The sequence below is a fragment of the Anarhichas minor genome, unplaced genomic scaffold (assembly GCF_050575085.1).
Source record: "Anarhichas minor isolate MPS153535 unplaced genomic scaffold, ASM5057508v1 ptg000058l, whole genome shotgun sequence".
NCBI lineage: Eukaryota > Metazoa > Chordata > Actinopteri > Perciformes > Anarhichadidae > Anarhichas > Anarhichas minor.
The window spans coordinates 467760-494834 of record NW_027466504.1 but is presented as its reverse complement, the minus strand read 5'-3'; the positions used below and the strand labels follow the sequence as shown (position 1 = coordinate 494834).

Here is a 27075-nt window from a genome sequence, read left to right as displayed (position 1 = left end):
AAGCCACGACCCAAAGAGATTATCATAGGATTTTACTTTCACAACCTGAATGTTGACCGTACTGCTCTGCAATGTCTTTCCTTGTCTCAGTCTCCTCTGTCATGGTGCATCTCACTCAGTCAGAATGCATTTTGATTGGCTGAGCTGCATCACGTGATGCGATTCACTACCCATCAGCCTCTGCTGGCTGTTAAGTTTCGTTTCACGATAGTCACGTGCTCGCCCACTGCCCAATCACAGCACACTCTGCACCTCGCGGGAAAGCTACACATGGACACTGAGCGGCATGTAATGCTGACGTCATTATAGGCCGGCGCTGCAGGCTCTGATAGGTCAAAGAATACGCCCAACATGTCAAACTAAAGATCTGATTGGTTGAACACTATGACAATCAACAATATCGTCCCCATTTACTTTAATCTGCACTGGCTGCAGGTGAGAGTCTGCAGGCTTCTTACCTAGAGACACAGAGGTGAGATCTGATTGGATAAAAGCTCTACTTAAAACAAGCTGCACTGGAAGCAGAGCAACTGAGGAAGACAGTAGCTGTGCAATGAGAAAATAAGATAATGGGAAAAATATTTTTATAAATTATAATACATGTAGTGTATTTAAGAAAAAATATTAAATTATAAAATAGATATAGCTTTGTGATTCTGTTTAGGCCAGCAGAGAAGGCTTTGCAGGCCCTGACGGCCCACCACTGCTCCTGGAGCTCTTAAATCCTGCCTCAATCAGGTGACTTAAACACCCACACCTGGGTGAGTGGTGAGGCCTTCTGGGAGCTGTAGTTCGTGCCTCGGCGGCCATTATGTGATGTGGCTGCTGATCATTAAAGGGAATGTAGCACCCATCTACCACCTGGCCTCTGGTGATGCCACAGTGTGTAAAATTATACGTGGGTGCACCTGAAATGTTATTGATAATTATGGAGGTTGGGCTTATAGTCCTGTCGTCTGTTCGTTGTTTATAGTCCTGTTATCTGTTCGTTTGTGCGCTTTATTTTAGATTTCACTTTATTTTATATTTAATTTCTTTTATATCTTACTTTATTTCATATTTCATATCTCTTGTAAATTTTAATATGTTTCTACTTGCACTGATTGTTGTTGATTGTTAAATGTTTGCACCTCCCGTCACGCCAATAAACGGCTTCTGATTCTGATTCTGATATGAACTGAAGTTGATCTGTAAATTGTGATGGATGTTTATAATGGATAGTTTGGGTAAGAATGTTTTCATTTGCCTTCCAGTTATCTCTTTCAAGCCTGTCTCAGTGTCTAACTGCTGTCTCCTGCCCCATCACCAAGACATCACTAAGTTTTCCTTTATAAGTTGTCATATTCATAATTGGAACGATGGCCAAACTACCAAAATAAGATCCAAGTTGTATAAAGCGGAACTAAAAAGGAGGAAGGGCAACAAAGTGCATGCTGTTGTCTTAACCTGCACAGAAAACACTCCGTGGGTTTTGCCTCAATTCATTTGTTTTTTTAACCTTTGCTGAGTTGTCATTTTTCTGGCCAAGTAATGTGCTGAGGGTCAGGCAGAGGTGGGGTTTCCCTCCCATCACAGCCACAGTCTCTCGCATTAAGCCCGGCAGAGAGGAAGAGAGCGGCGCCTGGATACTGCTCACATTAGACCTGCCGTGAGCTCGGCCTATTATTAGAAGCTGCCTGCAATAGATGATTGAGAATAATGTTATCATGTCCTAAAGATGATTTAAGGGCAGGATTCCTACACAGTAACAGTCTGGAGATATATGAGGAAATTGGACGATAAGTTTAGGGAATGTAAGGAAAGATATAGTTGGACCCCGGTCATTTCCCCTTATCCAATAGTTGTGTACATGATGTGAGTCAGTAGGGGCAAGATGGCTGTGAGGATCCGTCATACTTAATACAATAAGTCTATAAGTGTGGGGAGACAGCTACATCAAGGATCTGAACTCAATCACTGATGGTGAAGCTCGTGAACTCTGATCAGACTCTCAGACTAGGCAGCGCTGATCAAACATGAATGCCATTAGGACTAAACAGAGATTATCTGTTACTGATACTGTGACAGTTTGAGCAAATATGACTACGTTTATGTTTATTAAAGATGCTGTAGCTTTAACTTGGCTCTTTCTGTTGTGTGAAAGAAGTGATTGAAACATCAGGTGAAGGCTGCGTTATCCCTTTAGAGAAGGATGCATTACAAATAATCCAAACATATTCATCTTTAGCAGACAATAGAAAATGAAGACAGACACTTGGCATCATTTTTCCTAAATATGTCGAGTCTGTTTACACTTGAATGGCCTGAGATCCCTGTCTCTTTAGTAGAACTTCCTTTTGGCACAGCGTCTGCCTGTTAAAGCCTCTCCACCCAGAGAACCTTTCACTTCCTCTCCTCAGACATCCACCCGCCACGCCCACAGCTCCAAAACGCACAGTTTCAATCAATCTTTTAAACTCAAAGCAGATGAATTGCAACTGCAATCTCCGTTTACAAACACTCCTCTGTCTCTCTCTTCCGTTAAAGCTGGTGACATCGAGCAAAGGAAGCGCGAGCTGGATGACATATTTTTTCATGACAGGGGCCCGTGGACTTTTGAAGGTTATTTCACAGCAACGGGGCCCTCTTGGGTTACAGTGTGGGAGGTGGTCGCATCCTAGCCAAAGGCGTTGAGAAGAAGCCTTGTTCCGGTGCCTCTGTCCTGATCTTCCTTTTTTTCCACTCTGTGAATTTTTCCAGGTTTTCTCCCACATAATCACTCACTATTTAAGAGAGTCTGTCTCGGACTGTGTTTGGCATGTCTTACGCTCTTCCTCTTTCTGATTATTTGTTGCTCTCAATTATCCACCGGCATCCCGTCTTTCCCCTCTCTGCTTTGCTGGAAGCCAGCTGACCTGAACCTCAGACCCCTCTACTTGGAAAGTCAAACAGTTTTTTTCCTTTCACAGATCTTTTGTGTCCCGCTAATTCCTGCCCCGAGGCCTAACAGCAGATCACCGTGTTCAAAAGCAGAACTTGAATAAACCCTCAGTGCCCCTGAATGCAACCCCACATTAAGTCAATGAAAAGGAGCAACAGGCTCATTAAGAGCTCTGGCCTTCTGCAGAAAGGCCCTGACTGTGCATTTCTAGTGGTTAGATGAATGAGCGAGTCAAGGAGATGTAACCGTGTATCCCGGGGCACTGACGTTCAGCCTAATCTCCTAATGACAGACCCTCGGCTTTCCTAGCTTCCCAAGCTCTGAGTCAAGTGTTTATTCTACAAGAACGTGAAACTAATGCATTGGATGATTTAGAGGACATATGTATATTAAGTAAATATACGATGTCTTTCATCACTTAACTGGCTAATCCACACTGCCTGCTGCTGTACATGGAGTTTGGACTTTGTTGGAGCTGCAATTGAATTCCTAGTTTTATTTAAAGCGGTTATCTATTGTTATATTGTTATATAACAATAGATTACATTTCTATGTGTGATGTGAAAGATTCTGCAGCTCACTCAGCTCTGCAGAGGTTTTTAGCCCTTTTTATGAGCACTTAAAGCTGATTTTGGTAATTTTAATAAAAATGACTTTTTTTGTCATATTTGCTCAAATTGTCAGTAAATCCTAACAGTAGTTCATGAGATTTGATTCATATGCTGCTTCAGTCCCACTCGTGGCCATGCATTGCATTAGGAAGCTTGTCTTCGGTCCAGACTAGAGTGGAGCACTGGAACTTTCTTAATACATGTGTTTTCATCCTCCTGAGAGCAATTTCAGAAAATAATTGTTGAGTCAGGTTAATAGCAGCTCTCCTGGCAAAGGCACGATGCCATTTCTGTAGTGCTCTGCTGTAAGAGCTGCTGTGTGATTATTTAATCCCAGGCTTAGCGGGTTTTTTTGTGGTTTAATGCCTGTTGGAAAATATCCCAGCCTCTCTACAAAATGATTTGGCATTGATAACAAAACAAACACATTTTTCCCATTCATGGATTGACCGGAATGAGATGACATAAACAGCTGCGGAGAGTTTGATGGACTTAGAGATTGTTTGTGTAAAACAGGGCAGTTTATCTGGCCTCTTATTAATTGAATGCATCAGATATCCTGCAAAACGATACTTTTACAGTCTGCACATGGAGATTTCATCAGTGCGAGCAGCATGCTGTTCCCCACCCTAAAGCATAGTGGCTCCACAGTCTGGGCTCTGAGGGTGTCATATCCAAAAGAGATTAGAGATGCAAAATTCTTCCCTGGCTATGAACCTCCCTCTTCAAAGTAACATGTTCACCCTCTGTCTGACAGACAAACTGCTGTCATTCAGTTCACTAGTGGCCTTTCAGCAGTATGAGACACCATCTTTTCATAGCATGCTCCCCTTTTCTTCACATTTTACATTTTTTCAGAGCAAGACATCAAGTTAGCGTGGAGCCAAAGAAATCACAGGCAGCTTTAAAACTATGACGTCATGTTTTACAAGGCAACAAAGCTACAAGTGCTCCGTGGGAATGGCTGAGCTGTCTTCTATATAATTAATAAGCAGAGGATGAGGATGAAGAATGGGAGCCTTTGTCCTAACTCTGTCTGCTGCTCGGGACATTTATTCTATTAATTGAGACTCTCTTTTCACTGGACAGGCTGGAAATGAACAGAGGAAATTATTTTCAATCAACAGTTTTTTTCTTTTTTGTGAAGGGCTGCGAACCCAATATAGTTATAGGTTCTATGAATCCCCTGTGGCTGCATTAAGGACAGGTCACCTAACCTCACTCGTCCGGACGGATGTCTGTCCACATCTTTCCTTTGGAAACTGAAGGTGTGTGTGTGTGTGTGTGTGTGTGTGTGTGTGTGTGTGTGTGTGTGTGTGTGTGTGTGTGTGTGTGTGTGTGTGTGTGTGTGTGTGTATGTGTAGGTGTGCGTGTTTTACCAGTCATATGGGGACACAAACCTGTTTACACAGTCACTTTGTGGGGAGTTGGGGACAAACTGCATGTCCCCATAACATAAATCATTCCATTTTAGGGTGAAGACTTGGTTTAAGGTTAAGGTAAAGTAAGGTTAGGATTAAGTCAAGGTCAGGGTAAGGGTTAGGATTAGGCTGGTAGCAGTTATGGTTAGGGTTAGGGTAAGTCTCCAGGAAATTAATGTAAGTCAATGTAATGTCTCCAAAAGTCATGTAACCACAACTGTGTGTGTGTATGTGTGTGTGTGTGTGTGTGTGTGTGTGTGTGTGTGTGTGTGTGTGTGTGTGTGTGTGCAAAAGGCATGACATTTAAAAAAAACAAAGAGAAATTTTTCCAGCTCTCAGTAAAATGTGGAGGCGTTCCTCCTCACCATGAGCGGGGTGCAAAAGTTCATTTAGTTGAATCCTTTGATAGACACGCCCCTCAGTAAATCCCCTCCACTGTTTGCACAACTGCAGCTGAAAACCCTTGAAGTGTGAAAGTGAATTTACATAGCGGAGTCATTTTTTCCTTTTCAAAAAATATCTGGAAATTTGAAGGATTCAGAGCCATGTGATTGCTTCATGGCTGTGAAGGTCAGTGAATATGCTCTGCTGACAATGCAAACAGGCCTGTCACTGTCCTGTCACCATATGTCTAAATGAGACCTTTGACATAAAGGGGGATTAAGGTTTTTTTTATTGCAGAATGTGGATATAGACCTCAAACTCACCTCACAACACCTGCTCAATTCATCAGGCTACTTATTGGGCCAAGCTGTTTGATTTGTTGTGAAACATCACACTAAATCCAAATGACAGCGTTGCAGACCACTTCATAAAGGATGAGGTGTGCCTTACTGTCCTGCAGAAAGCCTCATACCACCTAAACTCTCACTTTGTCAGAGTTGTTCATTTGCACTTGGTTATTAGCTTTGTAACTCCAAACACAGAACTCTCTTTATTTGTTGTTTTATTGTTGCAACCAGTATAGTCTCTGATCATGATGCCTTTGGAGGTTTGCCGGCCATGTCTAACTGAGGGGGATCCCAACTGACCCCATCTAGAGGAGCTGGGGAATGTAGCTGGAGTGAAGGACATCTGGGCTATCTTGCTTAGCCTGTATGGTTTCTTTTAGAGTTGCTCTGATACTAGTACTGGAAATGCCTTCGATACAGCCTAAAATGCTGAAGCGGGTACCGTCGAGTACGCAAGTCTATTCACCAATCTGATACGTCACTGGCTACCCGATTTATACAACCTGCCCGATCGCTACTGCACACCTGTGGTTAAACAATGTTCTTCACCCTGTTGTTCTCTGATAATGCTACAATGTGAACAACAATTCTGTGTTGTAATCAGCACGATGAGAGCAAGTTAAGGTTGGCTGTTTGCAGCCGGTGTGCAGTGCAGTCAGTTAACGTTAACGTTACCTTTAAGGATGCATTATGATGCCTCCAAGCTCTATTCAGTAGAAATTAGTATTGGGCGAAGGTAAATTCTAACATATTAAAAATGTGTTCAAATGTAATCTTTGTTTCACAGCAATATATAGGTAGATATTATAGAGGAGTTATGATCTGTAACTCCCTACGTAATACAGTCTGGGCCTTTAGTGGCATGCCAGTGTTAACGATGCGGATGATCTTCCCCTAACCGTACTAAAGAGTTTCAATAATCCAGATTTAACAATGACGTAACCGTACTGTAACAGAAACATAAAAGCGCATGAGTCATTTTTGGAGCACTCCTATGTGTGACATTGGAAGGCAATCTTTAAAAAAATGACTTCCTGCCTGCATCAGCCTCAATGTTCAGTTAAACACTTGTTGTATATGAGCTCGCAGCAGGCCGTTGAGACGCCCTCCAGTGGACCATCGTATGATGTTTCTATCTGCTTTTAAATGTCCTATCTTTCAATCGTCTCCCAGTGTAGTCTGAAAAATAGTATTTCCTTGAATCTGTCTTTGGTGCTCACCAAAATGGAAGCCTGGCAACCAAAACATTTGCACCGGCTGCTGCTGTGTGTTTACAAGGGCAACCGGAGAAGCAGGGGAATCTGAGAGAGCAGGGGTCAATGAGGAGGCTGGGGTGGGTTTGGATCTGGATATTTTCAGAACTGAAATTCCACAGGTTATTTCTGTATCATGTGGGACAGTGATTGTCTCAAGATGGCAGCCCACCTTCCCACCACACCAGTTTAATCTTTGTGACACAAAAGGTAAATAAAGTTAACTATAAAGGGGCCAATACAATGGTTGATTTGAAGGTTAATAAAGTATTCTAGTACTAAGAGTTGAGCTTACTCATTGTTAGTTCTTGCTATACTGTATATAGCAAAGTGTCCTAGACTGCATCCTAGGTTGCATAATTGCTTTGAGAACATGCTAAAGTCAGTGTTGAGTAGATGACTGCCTCCAATAGGAGCAGGAGAAGGGAACGCCCATGACTTCACATGTTGGCATCCAATATTAGATCTCTATTTCCAGCCAAGTCTAACTAGTGCCGTTACATAAGCAGAAACAACAGGTGTCTGCAATACTTTGACAGCAATGACATCAATGCAGTCAAGCAAAATCCCTTTTCGTGTGTGTGTGTGTGTGTGTGTGTGTTTATGAGTGTAACGTTTGTTTCATGTTGTGCCCGCTGCTTGTTGCATGTAAAGCTGTTGCTTCAGCGGCCCCGCTCCAGGCGCCACTTCATGCGCTATATTTGAACCCCCTTCCCCCAGGCCTCCCAAAGTGCCTTTGGATCAAGGTGCTCTGCAGTATGTCCCTTGGTTGAGTGATCCGAGCCAACAGGATGTGATGGTGAGCCCAGAATGCCAGAGGAATCTTGCTTCCATGTTTGCTTTCCCCACTGTTGCATTCAAAGAAGGTCTAAGCTTACCCTTTAGGGAGTGGATGACAACTGCAGGAGTGACTGCAACAGTCATGCCCGCAACAGTCATGCCCTGCTGCAACTAAAATCGGAATAAAGCGGATCTCATCTCATAACAGAGACCTCACATATGATAAGATTGTGGGTGCTTATATTGTGTAACAAGTAATGTTAGATCAAAGTTATAGTCCGTCACCTCATAAGTGCATTTAATGAAGTAATACAGGCCTCACAGTATTGACCACTGGGAGCAGCAAATGCAGAAATGACTGCGCGAGGTAAAAGGGACAGATGCTGCTGGTGCTCTAAAGATGACTTTGAATGGATTGATTCTGGAGACACGAATATCAAAAGCAAATGTATTCAGTGTATTAAACTCTTAATCAGAAAGATATAATCATTAGGATCATCTTCTGAGGACAATTTGCAAATACCCGTATTCTATGGCAGTTATGGTCAGGCAGGTTAGCAGGAAAGAAATATCATCTTGGACCAAAGTTTTAGGTTATTGTGGGATTTGTAAGGTCCCTAGTGAATAAATGATCATGGAGATAACAAAAACATGTATAAAAGTTGGAGGACCATTCTATCAGGTCAGGTAAAGTCGGAGGTTGTGACGACTGCAACCATTCCATTAACTGTGAAATAGATAATATTAGTGTTGGGTTTTGTCAAGTTAAAGTTAAAACCAGCAAGAGATGACTTGTATTGTTTCGCAAAAATGCAAATAAACATTGCCTGCAGTTTCACTGTGAAGCACGTTCATGTCTTTGTGATGGGATCGGCCCAGTCTGTAAACAACCCAAAATATACAAAATGACAAATTATGAATCAAATCACTACAAGAACCCCATGACTGCTGTGACTGCATCATGGGTTTACTCTAAGATGTTTCAAGTCAAACCATCCTTGGGGACTTGAGGATGTTCTCCACTCCCTCTGGTCAGTTTTATGAAATCCTCCATGCTCAGCCTCTCTTAAATCTCTGTCCTTTCCTCGGGTTGGGGATATTAAAGTAACATTCATGACATCTTTTGACACTACAGATCTGAACTCCTACTTTTGACCTATTTGAGTTGTCTATAGAACCCCTTCCTCCCCTTAACTGTCTCTTTTCCTTCTATACGAGTACAAAGTGAACAAATGGAATTGACCAGTCTGAGGAGCAGACGTGATAAACCTGCTCAGAAGATAAAGCAGGGGATTTGATTCGACCTTTCACAGGAGAGATTTGCCATTAGTGGTTTTCCCCACCTTGCTGTGATTGGCGTAACAGCATCTTTTGTGGCCCTTGTCTGGATTCAGCAGTAATTGATTTTGTCCGGTGACCTCATTGTGCTCATGATAAGGTCAAGGGGAAGAGTATTGGTCCATGTGTAAAGTCTATTCTACGGGCTGACTGTCCCTCACATATGTTTTTGATGAGAGTTTCTGAGCCAAATACGATCTGAAATAAACAGGGTAGAGTTTTTGATAAGGTTTCCCTGTCTGGAGATGCTAATAAAACCAAACACTCAATAAATTCACATGACATTTGAGTCTTTTATATAAGAGGATTTCACATGATTGAAGGGCTCCACCAAAGTGGTACTGCTTGGGGCAACTAAGTGGCTTGACTTAATTTGGACTGGATGCTGTGGAAATAGTTAGAGGAAGGATTCTGCTCTTCTGTTCATCGGTTGTAGGCTACTCCTGCTGTATCGTCTGGCATCTCCCTCCCATCAATCCCAGGATTGATCGGTAGGCAGTTTTCAGGTTTGACTGTGGCAGTCCCAGGGGACAACACATGGAGCTTTTTAGATGCGCGGTGATTGAGACCTCTAAAATTCTGAAATTGATACTGTGGTTCATGTCTCAATGATTGAACATGACATGTCTTTGTAAACATGGCCCAGCCAGGTTGTGTATGGGAATAATTCCTCGTGTCTTGTTCTTATTTGAACAAGCAGATAAAACACATCAGTTTTGCTACAAGTACGTTGAAAAACGCAGCAGACCATTTTTTCGTACAGACCGCATGCACTGTGTGCCACATGAATTTAGCATTCTATGCTAATTAGAGAATTAATAACTGCTTGACGAAAGTGAAGAGGTCGTTGCATATTAAACTAGTTTTTTAAATATTTTGTTTAACTACTATGCTTACACTCTATATGTTACACAGCTAGCATGCTACCAATGCTAGCTAAATATGCTGTCAAATTTCTCACTTGGGAAAAAATGCATGAATGTGACTCGTCTATTGGAAGACGAAAAACTGACAAAATCTCCCATATCTGCAGTAGCATTCTAGGATTCAAAGAAAGGGAGGGATATCCATTGTTTCAGACAGTTCATAGATTGGTTCAATCAGAAAGAGTGTGATTTTGCTCTGTAGTTTTGCTTGCATTGATCGCATGATAACACAAGAGACAGAATTTGAGGGTCATCGTGAAATTTGACAACACAAATATGAACTTTTCTAAAATAAAGAATATCCGCGTCACTCCCAAATCCTAATTCTTAATAGGCTACAAATAAAGTGCTTTCCTCCTTTATGCAATTATTAGTAGTGCTGGGCAACGATTACAATTTTTAATCGCGATTAATCGCATGGATTTTTTGCGATTAATCTCATTGTTATGGCAAAGTTCAATAATGAATTCAAAAGTAGTGTATTGCGCACTTTTATTTTAAAAGTACTGCTATATGAACAAAAGGTCAATAACATTTGGTTTGTAAACACTTTAAACACATCAGGTTCTTGTTAGCAGCAGTATTCCCTTTACAGTAGCAGTTCTATCTCTTCACTATCTGTGCTCAGTGTGTGACTGTATGTGAAACGTTCCACTGCTGTGCAACAGGAATAAAATGTTTCAGCACGTTTCAGCAAAAATGTCTGTCTTCATGACAGTCAGAGCATGTGAATGCAGCTCTACTGTTCATCAATATAATGCTGTAACTCAGAGGTGATGATGATGACCCAGCGATCAAAGAATAAAGACACTTTACACACAATGTAGGTGTATTTTCCCTTTAACTCACGAGATAGCATGTTTTATACTTAATGTGAATATAATTCATACTTTGTTGGCATCTTATTCTGAAAACCGGATGTCCGTCTGAAGAAACCGGATGTTGTCTCACGTTAATCTTTCCACTAACTTTCAGAGTCATTCGCTCGCTCCCGATCTGTGCCGTTTGAATGCGTTTACCGTAAATTTCAGCATATAGGTGCACTAAAGTGTCTGCTGAGTTGACCACGGAGATCTGAGTGTCTGCTTATTTTTTCTAACAGGCAATTAAAATTAACAAAATATTGGTGGGGACAATTGTGTCTTTCCCAAACTTTGGTCGTGACTAGTCCCTATGGACCCTATGCAAACCTACGCCCTTGCATTCAATACACTATGAACCAATCCTAATCATGGTATTTGACATATTCAGACTGTCTCTACGTAATCTATGTTGTATAAATCTAAAGGCGTTCTCTCTCTCTCTTTCTCTCTCTTTGTCTTGCAGGACCTCCAGTAAGTAGACCAGACGCCCTGTGTGACCTGTATGTGGTAAAGTGACTTTGGTATGAAGTAGATGAACTGTAAGGTTCCCTCCTACATGACCTGTTGCCAATATGTTGCCTTGTGTGGATGCAGTGATAATGTGCAGTGCTTCATTATATGGCTCATTATAAGTGATTCATTCATATGTAGTATAATTATAATATTATTTCATGAAGCAAATGTTTTGTTTTGTATATCTTTATGTTCTCAACTACTGTATGTTTGAAATTGTCCACACAGCGCGGATATGATAAACTCTCCCAGTTGATCATATATTCACTGTGTGAATTAACGTTTAAAGTACCTGGCCTCTGATGGTATTCAGTAAGTGGTGGCTTGCAGTGGTTAGCGCTGTAACCTTCAGGGCAAGAAGGTTCTGGCCAGCTGGGTTTTTTCTGTGTGGGGTGTAATTGTCCCCTCTGTGTCTCTGTGGCTATTCTTCTAAATGAGTGCCTGCATGTGTGAACCTGACTGTGAATCGTCGGCCAGTCGTGTGACAGAGTGACCTGTCTGCCTCTCGCCCACTGAGTGCTGGATAGGCTTCAGCCCCATGCAACTCTGCACGCACAGGATAAGTGGATCACATCTTACAACTGAAATCCAGCTTTTGGTTGAAAAGAAAACCTCCTGACTCCTGTGCCTCCATGGCACAAAGTTTCCAAACATCTGGCCACTATGAGTTTGACTTTTGTACAGCTTGTCAGTTTCAAATTCACCTCTGCCATTCTATCCCTCCATTGAAAATGTGAGGGATAGCTACTACTGTAGACGTTTCAAGGTCCATGAGGTCAGACAGCGAGGCAGATTTTCCATTCTCGCTACACTTCCATCTCCACCGGATCTGAGCATTTCAAACTCTAAGACGTTCCACATGGTCTCTTACATCTTGCTTTGAGATACAGTATGCCAAACTCCAACACCTTGATAAGGCTAAAGAAGCATAAAGGTTGTGATCCTGCTTTAGCTTTTACAGGAGAGTGCTGCAGGGATGGTGTATTTCTGTTGGCCAACCCAAACGTTAGCATCGCACTGGTTCCCTCCACAAAGAGCTAATGGAATGTTTCCATTAGATGTTAGATTATTGCAGAAAACTAACTGTGGCAAACAAAGTCCATGGCTATTTTTGACACGAGCATGAAATCGAAGTCATTACTTTTTTTGTGTTGGATTCACGAATGACAAATTGTTTTTTTTTGCATTTTACAGTTGTGGATTCCCAATTGAAAATAAAAAGAACAAATGATTTTTCACAGTTGGAGGGTGACACCAACAACAAGTCAGCTTCTGAGTAAAATAATACCAATGAGAATGGTATTATACATCCCAACTCACTTCTTATTGAACAGAGGAGTACCCAGGGGACCATACATCCCACAAACCCCGGCCAAATAAACCCCCTCCCACCACCCCCTCCACGCCTTCCCATTCATTCAGCAGCACTTTGCCAAATGGGAGCCACATGTTGGAGGGTTACTGTGTAATTCAAGTGAAGGGTTCCTTCCGGCAGTGGGTGACCTTTGTCGGCCCGTGGAGACCCAGTAGCTAACGGGCAGGCACTTCCATACAGCCTGTTCACACTCAGCACCTGGCTACGCAGCTTCATGCACTGCCATCTGACTGCCAGCCTGCTTTAGTAGACTAGCTAAGCAGCAGTCACACTGACCCAGAACCTTAAACACGGAAGTGCAAGTACATTTCTATCACGTGGATGAGAGCAGAGTAAAAAAACAAGACCGTGAAAACGTGTGGTTTTGGTTCATAAATCAATAATGCACCAACACTGTGCAGTTTTTCTTCCCGACTGACCCTACCGGTCACTAAATTGGGTCTAATACTGAGTGCAAAGGGATTGGCTGTTAAGTACACTGGTTTCTTATATACTATCCGCAATTTGTATAACACTTAACTGCTTTTGTATGTGAACTACTACAGTTTCTCTATTATCCATCCACAACACAGTGACATGCAGATCCGGCCCTGACCTATGTGGGGCCCTAAGCTAAATTCTGCCAAGGGGCCCTCCTACCTGACCCGTGAGCCATGTAAACCATTTGCCCACCTGACCCCTCAGCGCCCTCACTACAATCCTCCCTCTTTTAAAACTGTTTGCTCCATCCGTCGGTCTAAAAATAGGTAAACATATACATAACAGAATGAGATATATACAAACATTTATTGAAAAGATAGAGTGAATTCTAGCATTAACAATTAATAAAAAAAAATGTAAAGCTGAGCGTTTGGCTCTGCTGGATGTGGATCAACTCAGCCTCTGCTTGTACTGATGATCCAGCATCTCCTCTGCTGACAAACTTAGCATAGAACCTGTAAATTAGGGCCATCACGGACATATATCTTTATGGACTGGTCCCTACAGAGGCTGCTGCTGGAGTTTCATTTGGTGAACGCATGTTCACACGCAACGCGGTTATCATTGCTGAGCTGTGGTTAACAAACACCTTTGCTGTAGCGTTTATGAAATGTCATAAATAGTATTTCACTCTTATTCTTTTCATACACAAAGTCACAGAACTCAGTCTTGGAAGTGACCGGTGAGCCAGCAAGGCAAAGACAGAGCAAGAGACGCACTGACAGCTAGCACAGCAACTTAACGTGACTGTTATTTGCTGAAATCAAACTTGGAGACACAAGAGGGAGGCGGGGCCCTTGCGTAATTTGCGAGGGGCCTACACAACTTGTGTAGCGATCGTATAGGGCTGCACGTTCTGTGTCAAGCTCTCTTGTGGGATGTTTCAGGTGGGCGGTATATTGGGGACCCCAGCAGCCACTTAGTTTGCTTATGTCTCGGGCTCTGGAGACATCAAAGCGATAGCACAATGACTTGTATGTAGCAAAGTCTCTCTGTGTGTTTCTCTGTCTCAGTCTGTCTCTCTCAGTCCCTCTCTCAAGCTTAGTTTATACTTGTCGTAGTGAGGCTGCACAACAAAATGATGTAATCACGGCCTGCAAAGGGTCTGCAAGCGGATGAGGCGCTTTGTCGTGCACCTCTGAATTTTTGTCTTTATCTGCTCTCTCTTTCTCTCTCTCTCTATGTGTCAGTCTATGTCTCTCTCTCTGTCTCTCTCTGTCTCTGTCTTTATCTGTTTCTCACTATGTTTCAGTCAATGTCTCTCTCTCTCTCTCTCTCTGTCTCTGTCTTTATCTGTTTCTCACTATGTTTCAGTTGGTGTCTTTCTCTCTCTCTGTCTCTCACTATGTTTCAGTTGGTGTCTTTCTCTCTCTCTGTCTCTCACTATGTTTCACTTGGTGTCTTTCTCTCTCTCTGTCTCTCACTATGTTTCACTTGGTGTCTTTCTCTCTCTCTGTCTCTCACTATGTTTCAGTTGGTGTCTTTCTCTCTCTCTGTCTCTGTCTCTCACTATGTTTCAGTCGGTGTCTGTCTCTCTCTCTGTCTCTGTCTTTATCTGTCTCTCACTATGTTTCAGTCGGTGTCTGTCTCTCTCTCCGTCTCAATCGATGCCAGCATTCCAGAGCATTTTATTCCTCAGCAAAGCGTCATCAGCTTTTTGGAAAAAGTCAAGAGTTCCTGTTTTGACTTCCAACCAATTAGCGTTCCATCCTTTTCTCAAGAGCTGCTCACAGAAGAAGCATTTGTGTTCCTCTTGCTCAATGAAAACAAAACACACTTGACTTTTGTCAATGTGCTCCTTCTTGTTCCTTCAACCTGGCCATAACTGAAAGCCATTGTATTCTAGATCTTTGTGATTTGTTTTTGATGGAAGCCACCATGCTGACGTGTTGTCACATCGGCATTAGCAGGCTACTTCAGTAGGCTGAGGTCAGTTAGGAGGTTTGAATGGTTTGTTACACTGAAACATGCATGCTTTCTCCCAAAACCAATCTTTGCATGAGTCTTTGTGGTGAAATGAAGAAACACTTTGTTCTTTCATGTTCAGAACATGTTTGTGTTGTGTTCAAACATGATTCAATGAGTGCCTGTTGAGATTAAAGAGGCGATGTTACTGCAGCAGCAGTGTTCTGTCTCTGTGCTGTCACTGAGCTGAAAAGGCCAAAATAAAATCTGTTCATATAAGAAAGTAACTACCTCTCCAGTTCACTTCATTCTGGTCTGGATCAGTGCAGCCATATTTCATGATGTGGACTTAATCTGTAAATTCACTCTTTCCTTTTTGTACCAACTTTCTCTCACCCTTCTCTCAGGGTCCTCCTGGACGAGCAGGCTTTCCGGTAACTGTTTTTTGAACTTGTGTCTGTGTGTGGCTGAATATACAGTATTTGCATGAGTAATTAGTCTTCACTGCAGTAATGATCTCTCACCTGCTCTCTACTGAGAAGCTGTTGTTTTTGTTTGGATTTTCTAATGAGTTTTAATGATCATAGATTTAGTTAAATGAAATATATCAGCGGTTATTATCAGATGATAGCTGGCTCCAAGACACTTTTTTTTAATTCAACGTACAAATCTCCTTAAACAATTTCATCTGTATCCTGCTAATCTCCTTTGCTGGATTTGTTTTGGAGGAAACATATTTGCTGCATTGCTTAAACGTAGGCTATTTAGGCACCTTTTGAAAGAGGAAATAACACAAACTCTACTTTACAGATGAAAGTTTCGATTCTAACTTGTACTACTTGGTTAGATTTAGTAAAGAAAACATTTTTAGTTTGGGTTAAAAGAACTAGTTTGTCACATAACTGGTACGTTGGCTCTGGTTTATGCTCTTAGAAGCTTGTTTAAAGGAGATGCACTTATGACTTCTGGTGACGAGTAGTTCTCTTGAATACCGATGATGAATACACTTATTGTAAGTCGCTTTGGATAAAAGCCCGACATCCTCCCTTTGCAGACTTCCACAGACTATGATGAGTAAAATATTCATGGTTAGTCAAAAACAAACGTTATCTGGGAGAACATAATTGACTCTGCAGTTTAGCTGTAAGTGAACGTACACCCCACAACCGTTCACAACACAACATATAGTCTGGATTAGTGGGCCCCAAAACTGGATTACCAAATCAAAATGTGTGTTTAATCAAATCAAATAAGCACATAACAAAGTAGAGAGTGGGGAAGTTGTCTGTCACTGTCTTTAAAGCAACTGACTCAAGATGCACATGCACCATTATCTTGTAATTGCCACTTGTGGAACAAAGTGACATCGTCTGGCTTTAAAGAAGGGGATATTGGTCCCACAGAGCGCCTCAGGTACAGTCTGCTGAAACTCCTGGTAGTTAAGAAAAGATAACAGCTTTTGGTTAAATGTTCAAAAGTGATTCATCGAATGTTCACAGGCACTACAATAGCTGATCATATAGAGATTTGTTCAATAAATGTTTCCACATATGCAGATAATCTTGGCAAGATTATGTTTTGCAAATGATGTGAGTATGAATGTGTTTTTCAGGAAACAGGGTTGCATTGAATTTGAACCTTCAATCAAAGGCTTGTTATAGAACAGAGAAGTAGAATTAGTCAAACAGTTTGATTCTATAGTATTTATATGATCACTTCTCAGTTCAGAAGCTCAGAGATGTCAGTACAGCAGTGGAACTGAGTGCTTATAGCTGTAAAACCTTAACACTGACCATTGATAACATCATGAGCTGTTGGCTGGATCGTGTCACGGCCTCTTGGTTGTTTTAATTCAAATTCTGCTACAGCTTGAATCTAATCCTAATACAATCTCCCTGACCAAATCTGCTTGTGTTTTGTCTTTGCCTCCTTTCTCTTCAGTCTAACGCTCTCCTCCTCTTTCTGCTAAACCAGCGCTCTCAATATGTCATACCCACATGGTTCCCATCATGACAGCAGGTGGCCATCTAGTATCTGACCTTTGTCCTTGGAAGCCAGTTCCAACCACCAATCCCCCATTAGGTTCTGACAAACACACTTGTGAAACAGGTCCATAAAACCGTCTCAAGCAGAGACCCGTCCAGTGTTTCCTCCCATGTTCCTTTGCCTGAGTTTCGCAGAGTTTGTGTCAAAGCTAGGGTGAGATTCCTTCTTGGATTTGTGATTGATTACACACGTCTAGCAGCGGGAAATGAAATCACCAGCAGCCTTAATCTAAATAAGGGTGGGAGGATGTGGTTTCTGGAAAGACGGCCTGTAAGAATTGAAAATGAGGGAGCAGTGTTTTTAGTGGAATGTGGTTATTTCAGAATGTGAAAGTATAGGTCTTTATAACCAAAGAAGGTAGACCCCACTGATATAATGATGGATCCCAAACACATTGTCTTCCGTCTCATTCAGAATTATAGCATTCGTACAATTCCTACTAACTCAGATAATAAATAATTCTCTCATAATTGATAGAAGTTAACATCAGATATCCTAACATATTCTCAGTCCAAGCTCTTCCAATACCGACGCTTGTTCAGTGGCCCTGAGCTTCAAGCTATGACACTCTAGGTTCCCCTCTAGCTCCAGTTCTGGATGTGTCAGGGACAGTGTGTCAGTTTCATCTCGTTACACCAAAAGTGTCTTTTCAAACCAAACTTCCCTCTTCACAAGAAGTTAGATTTAGGTAGTAATTGACGTTAATCTCACTGACTAACGACTCACGTGACGAACGAATGACTTACGAGTCACGTGACAAAATCAGTCAACACTGGCTTTTTATTTTGACACGTAGAGCGGTCCCCTAAGTGAACGTCTTGTGTTTGTTTGACCCGTCCACCACCCATCCCGCCCACTCTAAAAAGGACTCTCGGTTGCTCTGAGCGTCTCATAATGACGTGGATGGGTTTCTATTGGAGTCAGTTGAAAGCCTGGTGGAATTGGGAGTGAGACCGGGTTGGATACCTGCCTTCATCTGATCCACTGTAAAACTATATCAAGACAAATGTGATCTCATGGGTGTCTTTTCCACAGGCAGTACTTCTACTGGTGGCGAGTAGAGGCTGGTGTGACTGCGCTCAGTTGTGTGTGTGTGTGTGTGTGTGTGTGTGTGTGTGTGTGTGTGTGTGTGTGGTTGGCCTGAGTCAAGGTCCAGCTGAGGCCCATTAAGACTGTAAATATGCCTCAGACACCTTAACATTGCCCTGCTAAGGACCTGCATAAATCATTTTCATAGCAGTGTTTTTGTCAGCGCAAGGCCTCGTGTGTGTGTGTGTGTGTGTGTGTGTCTGTGTGTGTGTGTGTGTGCGTGTGTTTGTCGGTACAGTAAAAAAACGCCTACCTTTTCTGGCAAGAAACCATGTTTTGGAACGGACAGCATCAGTGCAGGAGCAATCTCTAAAACCTCATTCAGCTCATGTGTTGCACCACAGTCCACTCTATTCGTCTCATGGCTATAAAACCGACTTTAGAGAAGGTTGTATTTTGTGGTCACAGCAAATAATCACGTTAGGCGCTTTGTAAAGCCCCCAGCTCTGGATTAAAACCATTTTTGTTGGTGCCAGATTTATTCCAAAGCCTTGATTTAAATCACAAACTTGGACAGAACATCAAAGAGCCCAGATGAAGCCTAATAGTAGTTAAAGGCTTAAAGAATATACCACATACTAATGACAGAGATACCAGCACATCTGATATTTCAGTACCGAAAACAGTTGAATCTATGTCCAGGCTCAGGGAGGTTGGACGGATCAAACAAACAGGACTTTAACCCAGTAGACTGCTGTAGAACCAAGTTTAACTTCCGTACTACAAATGCAAGTTAAATAACAAATGTGCTTATTTTAGCAACAACCACAATCTTGTACATTGGAGGTTTATTTTGAAAAGAGACTCTATGCTTGTAATGAGCAGAAACTATATGTTTTTTGTGACAATGTGTTGCTTGGGTAGAAGATTGACAGTTCATATTTTACTAACACATCAACATCAACCGTTCTAACATCTGATTGGACAGATGCAGCACTCACAGGTCGGTCTTTGCTTTAAACAGGCTTTCCAGGAGGTAATATCAAATACTTCCTCAACTAAAAATAGGTTTCTGATCAAATATTAGCTGCTGAATTCACCATACAGTTACAAAACCATGCTGCTGTGGATGTGGACGACTCTCGTCAGCTACTGTTGAGTTAATTAGTTTCTTGAGGCCATGTATTTTGCAGCCATTTGCACTGCCTTCAACACTGAGTGCTGACATCTGAGCAAAGACAGACAATAGTCAGTAAGAGCTGAGCACCACAGGAAAGCATGCCACTGTACTGTAGTGCAGTGGTGTTATGGTGTTTCAACATATGGCTCTAAACTGTCTGTAAACTGATGCACTAGTTGTTGTTCTGTTAGAGCAGCCTCTCCGGGTGTTTGCTGCCCTTAGTGGTTGATACATGTGTTGTTTAAACAGCAAAGTAAGGAAACCTCCGCTGTCGCTAAACCAGAACAAATCTTTCTTAAAAACACGTCTGTAGAGTGTGAAAGATGGTCATTGTTTCACTACGTCGTGTCATTATGTGTGATAGTAGGCTGATATGAGACATATTAATGAAACTTATTTGTTATTTAGAAATGACGATATTCAAAATCTCGTGTTTCCAGAAACATACAATGCCAACATTTTTTTCTGACGACCGGGTTTATCAAAGAAACTGTAAGAAAATTGCTATCGTGTTACAAAAGAAGATTTCTGTGTTTGCATTGGCTTTCATTCCAGGAAATTGAGCTGTGAATATTTATGATAAAGTTGATCTCCAAAGAAATCTCGAAAAAGGAAACTTGTGGGAGATGTCCATAATGTATGTTGTGAGATTATTATCAAGTGGCTGTCCCCAAATGCTGTCAAAAGTATGTTGACACTCTTCTCAGCCATGCACTGTGGACTACTTGGTTAGGTTAGGAAAAGATCATAGTTTGGGTTAAAACAACTATGGAAATGGCGTTAAGTACGGAAGATACGTGACAAACGTGGCGTCCTGTGTGAGAGTCCTGTGTTTCAGACGCACCCATCCGTCCTAACCTCCCTGTCCCTCCCTCCCTACCTTATCGCTCTCTACACTACATCATCTGTGCTGGTTCAAGATTATGTGGGTTATATACCAATTATACTGCATTACTTTTTGTAGGTATAGCTACGAACAATGTATGGCACCAGCCTGACCCTCATCATCCTGTTTATGTTTATCTATGGTGTGAGTCTTTATAAAGCTATGGAGCAGGGCCTTAAACTCAATCTGTCATTGGGATGCATGAATGCAGCACAATGGTTTTGTTTCTTCTTCACAGCATCACAGTATCATGGAATGTGTGTCTGTAGTGTCAGAGTAAGGCATGGCATGTTTCACTGACTGAGGCCTGTCATCACCAATGAGTCAAGCCCTTAATGGATACCATGGCATTAGGACTTTCATTAACCCATGTTAGCATGTCTTTCCCACTAGTAACACCCAGAAATGTTATTCTAACAATGTTAGGGATCTATAGTATCTGCTTTTCTTATGGAAGCTATTTAAATTAGATTCCATTTAATCAGATGAGATTAGATTTATGTAGTGAGAATAAGTAAAGTATATATGTCAAGGTATCCCTTTAGGAGCTCACTTCAGTCTAACCTTATTGACCCTTGTTTCTTCTGGCTGTGCGTTGGTCAATAGGGAGACAAAGGAAACATGGGGATTCGTGGGAGAATGGTGAGTGACTTGCGCTTGTGGACCAAGTGCGCTATTGTAATGGTTACATTTATTATGACATAAGCAACATATCAGTTCTAAGCAACGCAGTAGATCTGCGTTCTACCCACAATAGGGCTGGGTATCGTTTAAAACAATACCATTAGCAATACTCCCCTTAAAGTCATACAAATATTCATTTGATGATACCCTTTTATTTCTATACATCCTATGATGCCCATCATGTGAATGGTAATACCACCAGATGCCACAGGCGCGTAGTAGAGCCATACTTTTGAATGTTTTGGTGGCATCTTGACACGTAGAACTACCAACTCCATCAACTATAGCATGCTGACTGAATTTGTTTTAGCTGTCACAAATAACTCCATGAGTGCTTACGTTGATATGCTGTATAGAAGGGTCCAATGCTGGTATCGTTTGACTGGAGAAGTTTCGATGCTACGATGGCACTAGGTTTGTTTGGTCCAGAAGAACCGATACCCAGTCTTAGTCCACACCAGTAGGGTCACTTATGTTGGCTGATCAGGGCTCTTCTCAGGTGTGAGTGGGTGTGTACACAGACTGTTTGATTGACATCCCCTTTACCTGTTAGGGTGGAACAAATTTCACCTTTATCATTCTAATTAGTTGAAGGAATCCTCTGACCTCATACACACCCCAGCATAGTAAAGCCCACCTTCAAACTGAGCAGCATTAACCAACCCAGATAACTGAAAACACCTGTGGGGTGTTCAGGGACCTTAACTGCATTGTTTATTGTATGCGTTTTAAAAGTGTAGCATTGTAATTGTTGAGAGTTTCCCATTGGTCAGCTTTAGGTGAGCATGGTATTACTGATAACGTATAATCAGAAATGAACACTGGTAAATTGTAATTAGTCATCTGTGGTATTACTATACAAGAATGAAATACTGAAAAGAACCGTTGCCACTACTACAGATACTCAGGTACTGTTAGTTTAATGTGTCCCATATTTCCTTGGCCTCATTAATTGTGATGTCAGGAATTAACATTAATCAAAATAAATAATAATTAACATTACGATCAATAATAATGCTTGTTTCAACTTATATTTGCTCATTTTCCAACAGCAACTATCGATGCCCAGAATCCCCAAATGTAACATTGATCCAGTAAAAATCTCAGCGTCAGCTGGGAGAAAACCTCTGGAATAGTTGAACTCTGTAGTGCAGAGGTTTTCACAGACTCAGCCTCCCCTCACACAAAGCTTGGAAAAGCAGAACGATACCATTCCCAGAAAGTGCTGTATCATTACCCTTACTGTAATACAATATAGGAATGCATACAATCCTATTTTAGAAAATGCATTGTGATACTGCCATATTCTCATTTGCACAGAGTAACACAAACCCCTAAATATGTCTTTAGGGCCTTACAGCTGTCAGTTGTAGCCTCTATAATATAATATTCAGGTACTAGACGTCACTGTGTGCTATTTAAGACAGCTTGTGCTGATGCCCACCCAGGCTGCTGTGCAGTGTAACCACAACCAACAATTTCTGTGCAGTTGACGGCCTTAATTTACAGGGTTACCGCTCAATTCATTTGGTTAGTTTTGAATATTTCTTTTGGATATGCCATATTTACAACAGTTTCAGCCCCATCACACGTAGGTATTATTTATATGTTTTACTCATATGACACTGTGGTCTGCATAGCTCACAGGCCTCTCACCTGGCTAAGACAATGCAGATGTTTATCTCATTTTAAATGAAAGGCCAGTAATAGTGAGATGACATGGGAGTCACATGCTTTCCTTCGTGCCCCTTCTCAAAGGAAGTGAAGTGAAATGTTGAACCTATACTATTTATCATGGTGTCTGTTGGAAAAGTCCATCCCGATGCTGCACTTATGTGCTGCAATCTTTTAAGTCTCAGTTGCTTTAAATGAACTTGGTTGTAAGTCTCGCCAAGAACTCTGTCTCTCTTGTATGTCTTTGCAATATCATCATAATGAGTCCTGTATTTGGGGACAATATTTGGACAGTCTCTCCTCGAAAGTAAGCCCAATAAGTAAGGAAAGTTGCTTGAAGAATATTCAAAAGAAGCTGCATAAAGTGGGCGTCTGTTTAATGGTTTATTTTTTGTAGATATTATATAAAACCTTTACTTTACCAGTGTCCCATGAAATTCAAAATGTCTTTTTGAGGGAGTCCTGGCTAAGACGGCAGCAAATACAGTTTCACATAAAAGCACAATTAACAGACTTATAACAAACAGCAAATTACATCAAACAATTACAAATAATTAAAAAGAATTAGCAGTGTCACTCAGTAACACTGACAGGACACATTCAGTGGTCAAATAGTCCTTAATCCTCTTTTTAACATCGTGCATGCTTATAAAATAATCCACTTTAAATGTCTCTGTAGCTGTAGGAGTCAGTAGCGAACATAAGGAGGCAGTTTGTGTAAAATGGCCTCATAAAACAAATGTAGAGACAAATGGTAGCTTCCACTTAACTTCCACATACAGCTGCTCGCCGTAGTTCTTTCACCACCTCCTCATCACTAGTCCTGAGTGAGGATGCTGCATGCCCCGAACCCTCTCCATATCTCTAACACTGGTTCCTCTCTCTCTTGTGTCTCCTCCCTTCACACCTTTTTGCATGCGACTGTGTCTGCTGTGACTGATGATCCCAGGGCTTAAAAGGACAAGCAGGGGAGAAGGTAAGTTTGGGACCATGTGCCATTAGCAGGATTACTTCAAAATGCTTCACTTTAGCATCAGTCAAAGACAAACATTGTCCTGTAAGTATTTGACTTTGATTAGCGCTCCTTTCTTACTTTGGTCATCTATCGTCAAACGTCATCAGCGCGAGTAGGAAGAACCGTAGAACGGTGGATTATCATCAGGCTGCTCATTTGAGACATTGCTAAAAAAGTGACTTGGTGGTGGTTAGAAGTGCAGATATAAATCACATACAACCTGTACACTGTACAGGTTGTATGTGATTTATATCAGGGACTCAGGTCTGTATTTTCAAACAGCATGAGCTTCACGTTCTGTTAATGCTTTCCCACCCTGGTTGGATTACCTGAACTCTTTACACCATGAAACACAATAGTAATGATTTGTCACATAAGCGGCTGAAAGTTCAAATTTAAAACTCCCCAAAGAAAGTGGAGAAAGGTTTATATAGCCACAGCAGAGTAGAGGCTTCTCAAAGAGAACTTAGAATGAATAGAGTTATATACTGAGATAAATAAATGTTGTTTCTGGTGCATTGCACAACCGTCTTATAGAAGTTACCATGAATATAAGCTGCCAGCTGGGAGAGAAAAGATTGATATTGGCCTCAAGGTGGAATTTCCATGTAAAACAAATTTGACTGTAGGCTCCGATATCTCCCACTTGGCTTCATGAATAGCATGAGTGTGTCAACAGAGATGGTAAACATGCAGTAAATCTGTCATGGTCAGCAGCACATAAAAATCAAAATGATCACTTTTATTCACATCAATGAAATGAACTCTACCCTCAAAGAGTATCGATGTCTGCTGCAGTCTGCTGAAGGCCGAGTTTAAATTCCAAATGTGGAAGTTACATCAAGTTACACACACAGCTGCTGTCAATCTGAAGACTTAACCTGTGGAGTTGATCACTTTCAGAGCTATGGAGCAATGTTTCTAAGGGTGAGTCCCTGTTCTGTTTGTTCTTGTGTAGATAGATAGATGCACGTGCATGATGCACACCAATGGTTTCACACTGTTCCACTGATCAACATCAGTGACACACAGCAGTGACATGCCAATAGATGCAGCGCTATCAGAACAAAGAAAGCGAAGAAGAGGACTACCAGCCTGTAAACATTGGTGTAAACAATGCACGTTTCAAAATTGGCTTTACAAATGGTTGATGAAGAACAACATGCATTCTACATGTGTGCTGGGCCTCAAGGATTCACACTGTGAATTGAAACAGAAACTTAGTTTACGAGTAAACTCCACAGGGCATCTTCATACTATGTTTGGGAATCTGCGGGGCCACTTTCTGTATTCCAAGACATTGTTGAGCAATATCTTATAAATAGTTTTCATATTAACTAGTGCTGGGCAAGTTAACGCGTTATTATCGTGTTAAGACATTAATTAATTAACGCCGACAATTATTTTATCGCGCGTTAACCCATTTTTTAAAAATTATTATTTTGAAAGTGCGTTGCTCACTGGCAGCGGTGGAGGAAGTCTTCAGACTACGTTGATGCAGCGTGTGGGAGAAGTATAGATAAACAAAAGCAAGACAAGCTAACAAATGCTACAGAGAAGTGGAGACAAACTGCAGCCGATTAGTATTGTGGAAGATGTCGGTCTGAGGAACGTTCTCAAGGTGCGTTCGCGTCGCGTTTGGTGTGAACGCACCTTTAGGATCGCAACGAATGACGGCACGTATGAGCCTCAAGACGCACCATCACAAGAAGAATACAGGAGTTGTATTAAAGGAGAGGACTACAAAAGCGATGGCGTTACAACGTGCACCAGCTGCTGCTCTCACTGGAGACTACTGGACATCGCTGGGTCACCATCATCACCTCTGAGTTACAGCATTATATTGATGAACAGTAGAGCTGCATTCACATGCTCTGACTGTCATGAAGACACAAGACAGACATTTTGCTGAAACATTTTATTCCTGTTGCACAGCAGTGGAATGTTTCACATAAAGTCAGCACACTGAGCACAGATAGTGAAGAGATAGAACTGCTACTGTAAAGGGAATACTGCTGCTAAAAAGATCCTTATCTGTTTAAAGTGTTTGCAAACTAAATGTTATTGCCATTTTGTTCATATAGCAGTACTTTTAAAATAAAAGTGTGCAATACACTACTTTTGAAATCATTACTGAACTTTGCCATAACAATGCGATTAATTGCGATTAAAAATTGTAAACGTTGCCCAGCACTAATATTAACCTTTTTCACTCCTTCGTCTTTTTACGTCTTTAAGTTTTAGAGATAAAGTGAAGGTTCAGGAAGGAGGCTAACATTTAGAGAGCAAGAAACTGTCAGGGCCATATTCACCAAACTCAAAATGAATAAATGAAGACAAACTTTTTCCAAAACACTCTTCCAACAAGTGGCTTCTGTGGGTTTAGTGGGACAGTGTTTGGGGGAAGAGACTGACAAAGTGTCTCCGGCTGAGAGAAAAAACAGAAAGACATGATGGATTGGTTTTGCAAAAAAAGCACAGCAGATGGACACCCTACTCTTTATGGGCTTGAGAAAATTCCATTTAGAAGGAAATGAGATCTCCATCATTGTGTCTGGTTGTGTTCCCCAACATATGCATGGCTTTATGTTGGTGTATGAGTGGGTCCTGGTTTTAGTTGTGATTCTAACTTTGGCTCATTGCCTTGACCTCTTGCAATCAAAGTCATTCAATGTCTCCATGAGTGTGTCTGTAGATCTTCACTTGTCTAACCTACTAAAGCTGTAGAAAACCAATCAAGTAACTGAAAACTGCCTCAGATGAAAGGAATCTTGTTTTTCCACCAGTACCTTTGCCTTCTGTCCCCTTGGTGATACATCTGACAACAAACCAAGAGTGAGAAAACAAATTTGTTCAGGAATATTTAGAATTACTTTGATGGATGACCATCAGATATGTCCCTGAGATAGGGTTTCCCTTCAGGAGGACAGAAGCTATTAAGGGAAAGTGCTGGAAACCTGAGTTGGCCAATGTGGCCTTAGTGGTTTGCGGGATTGTGCAGGCGGGGGGGTCAGGTTCAAATCAACTATTCTCGGCCAAATCTAGAGCCCAGAGGCACTCCGCTGTTTAGCCACACCGCTGACCTTTTGAGTCACACTGTCCAGTTCTGAAGTACGGTCCTGAAACCAGTTGGTCTGGGATGAAAGTGATTGTCAATCTAAATATTTGAGGCCTCAAGCATTTCAAAATTCCAGCAAAATGATCGAAGATTAAATTGCTGCATTGTGAGATTTTGCTTGCATGGGCGATGGTAGTTAGGCTTTGATTGATTTTGACATGAGTTGATGTGCTCTCGATCAATAGCAAACAGTCTTCAGATTCCAAAAGAGTGGAAGCCTATTAGCTTTGTCACACGACTCGAGAAGTCGCTACAAATATGTCTCTGTCATAATAACCAGTCAGCTTGTTAGCAGTTAGTTCGCTAACTAAAGCAGCTAACCAACTA

General features: G+C 41.6%; 1 protein-coding gene across 1 annotated transcript in view; it reads left to right on the top strand.

Annotated features, from left to right (window-relative positions):
• The window catches only part of col13a1 (collagen, type XIII, alpha 1), a 118276-nt gene that overhangs the window by 46489 nt on the left and 44712 nt on the right, over window positions 1-27075 (top strand). Inside the window, exons 3-6 of the mRNA XM_076077267.1 lie at window positions 11307-11314; window positions 15524-15550; window positions 20864-20899; window positions 23565-23591. Of these exons, the coding sequence (XP_075933382.1) occupies window positions 11307-11314; window positions 15524-15550; window positions 20864-20899; window positions 23565-23591 (98 nt within the window). The remainder of the gene's footprint in view (window positions 1-11306; window positions 11315-15523; window positions 15551-20863; window positions 20900-23564; window positions 23592-27075) is intronic.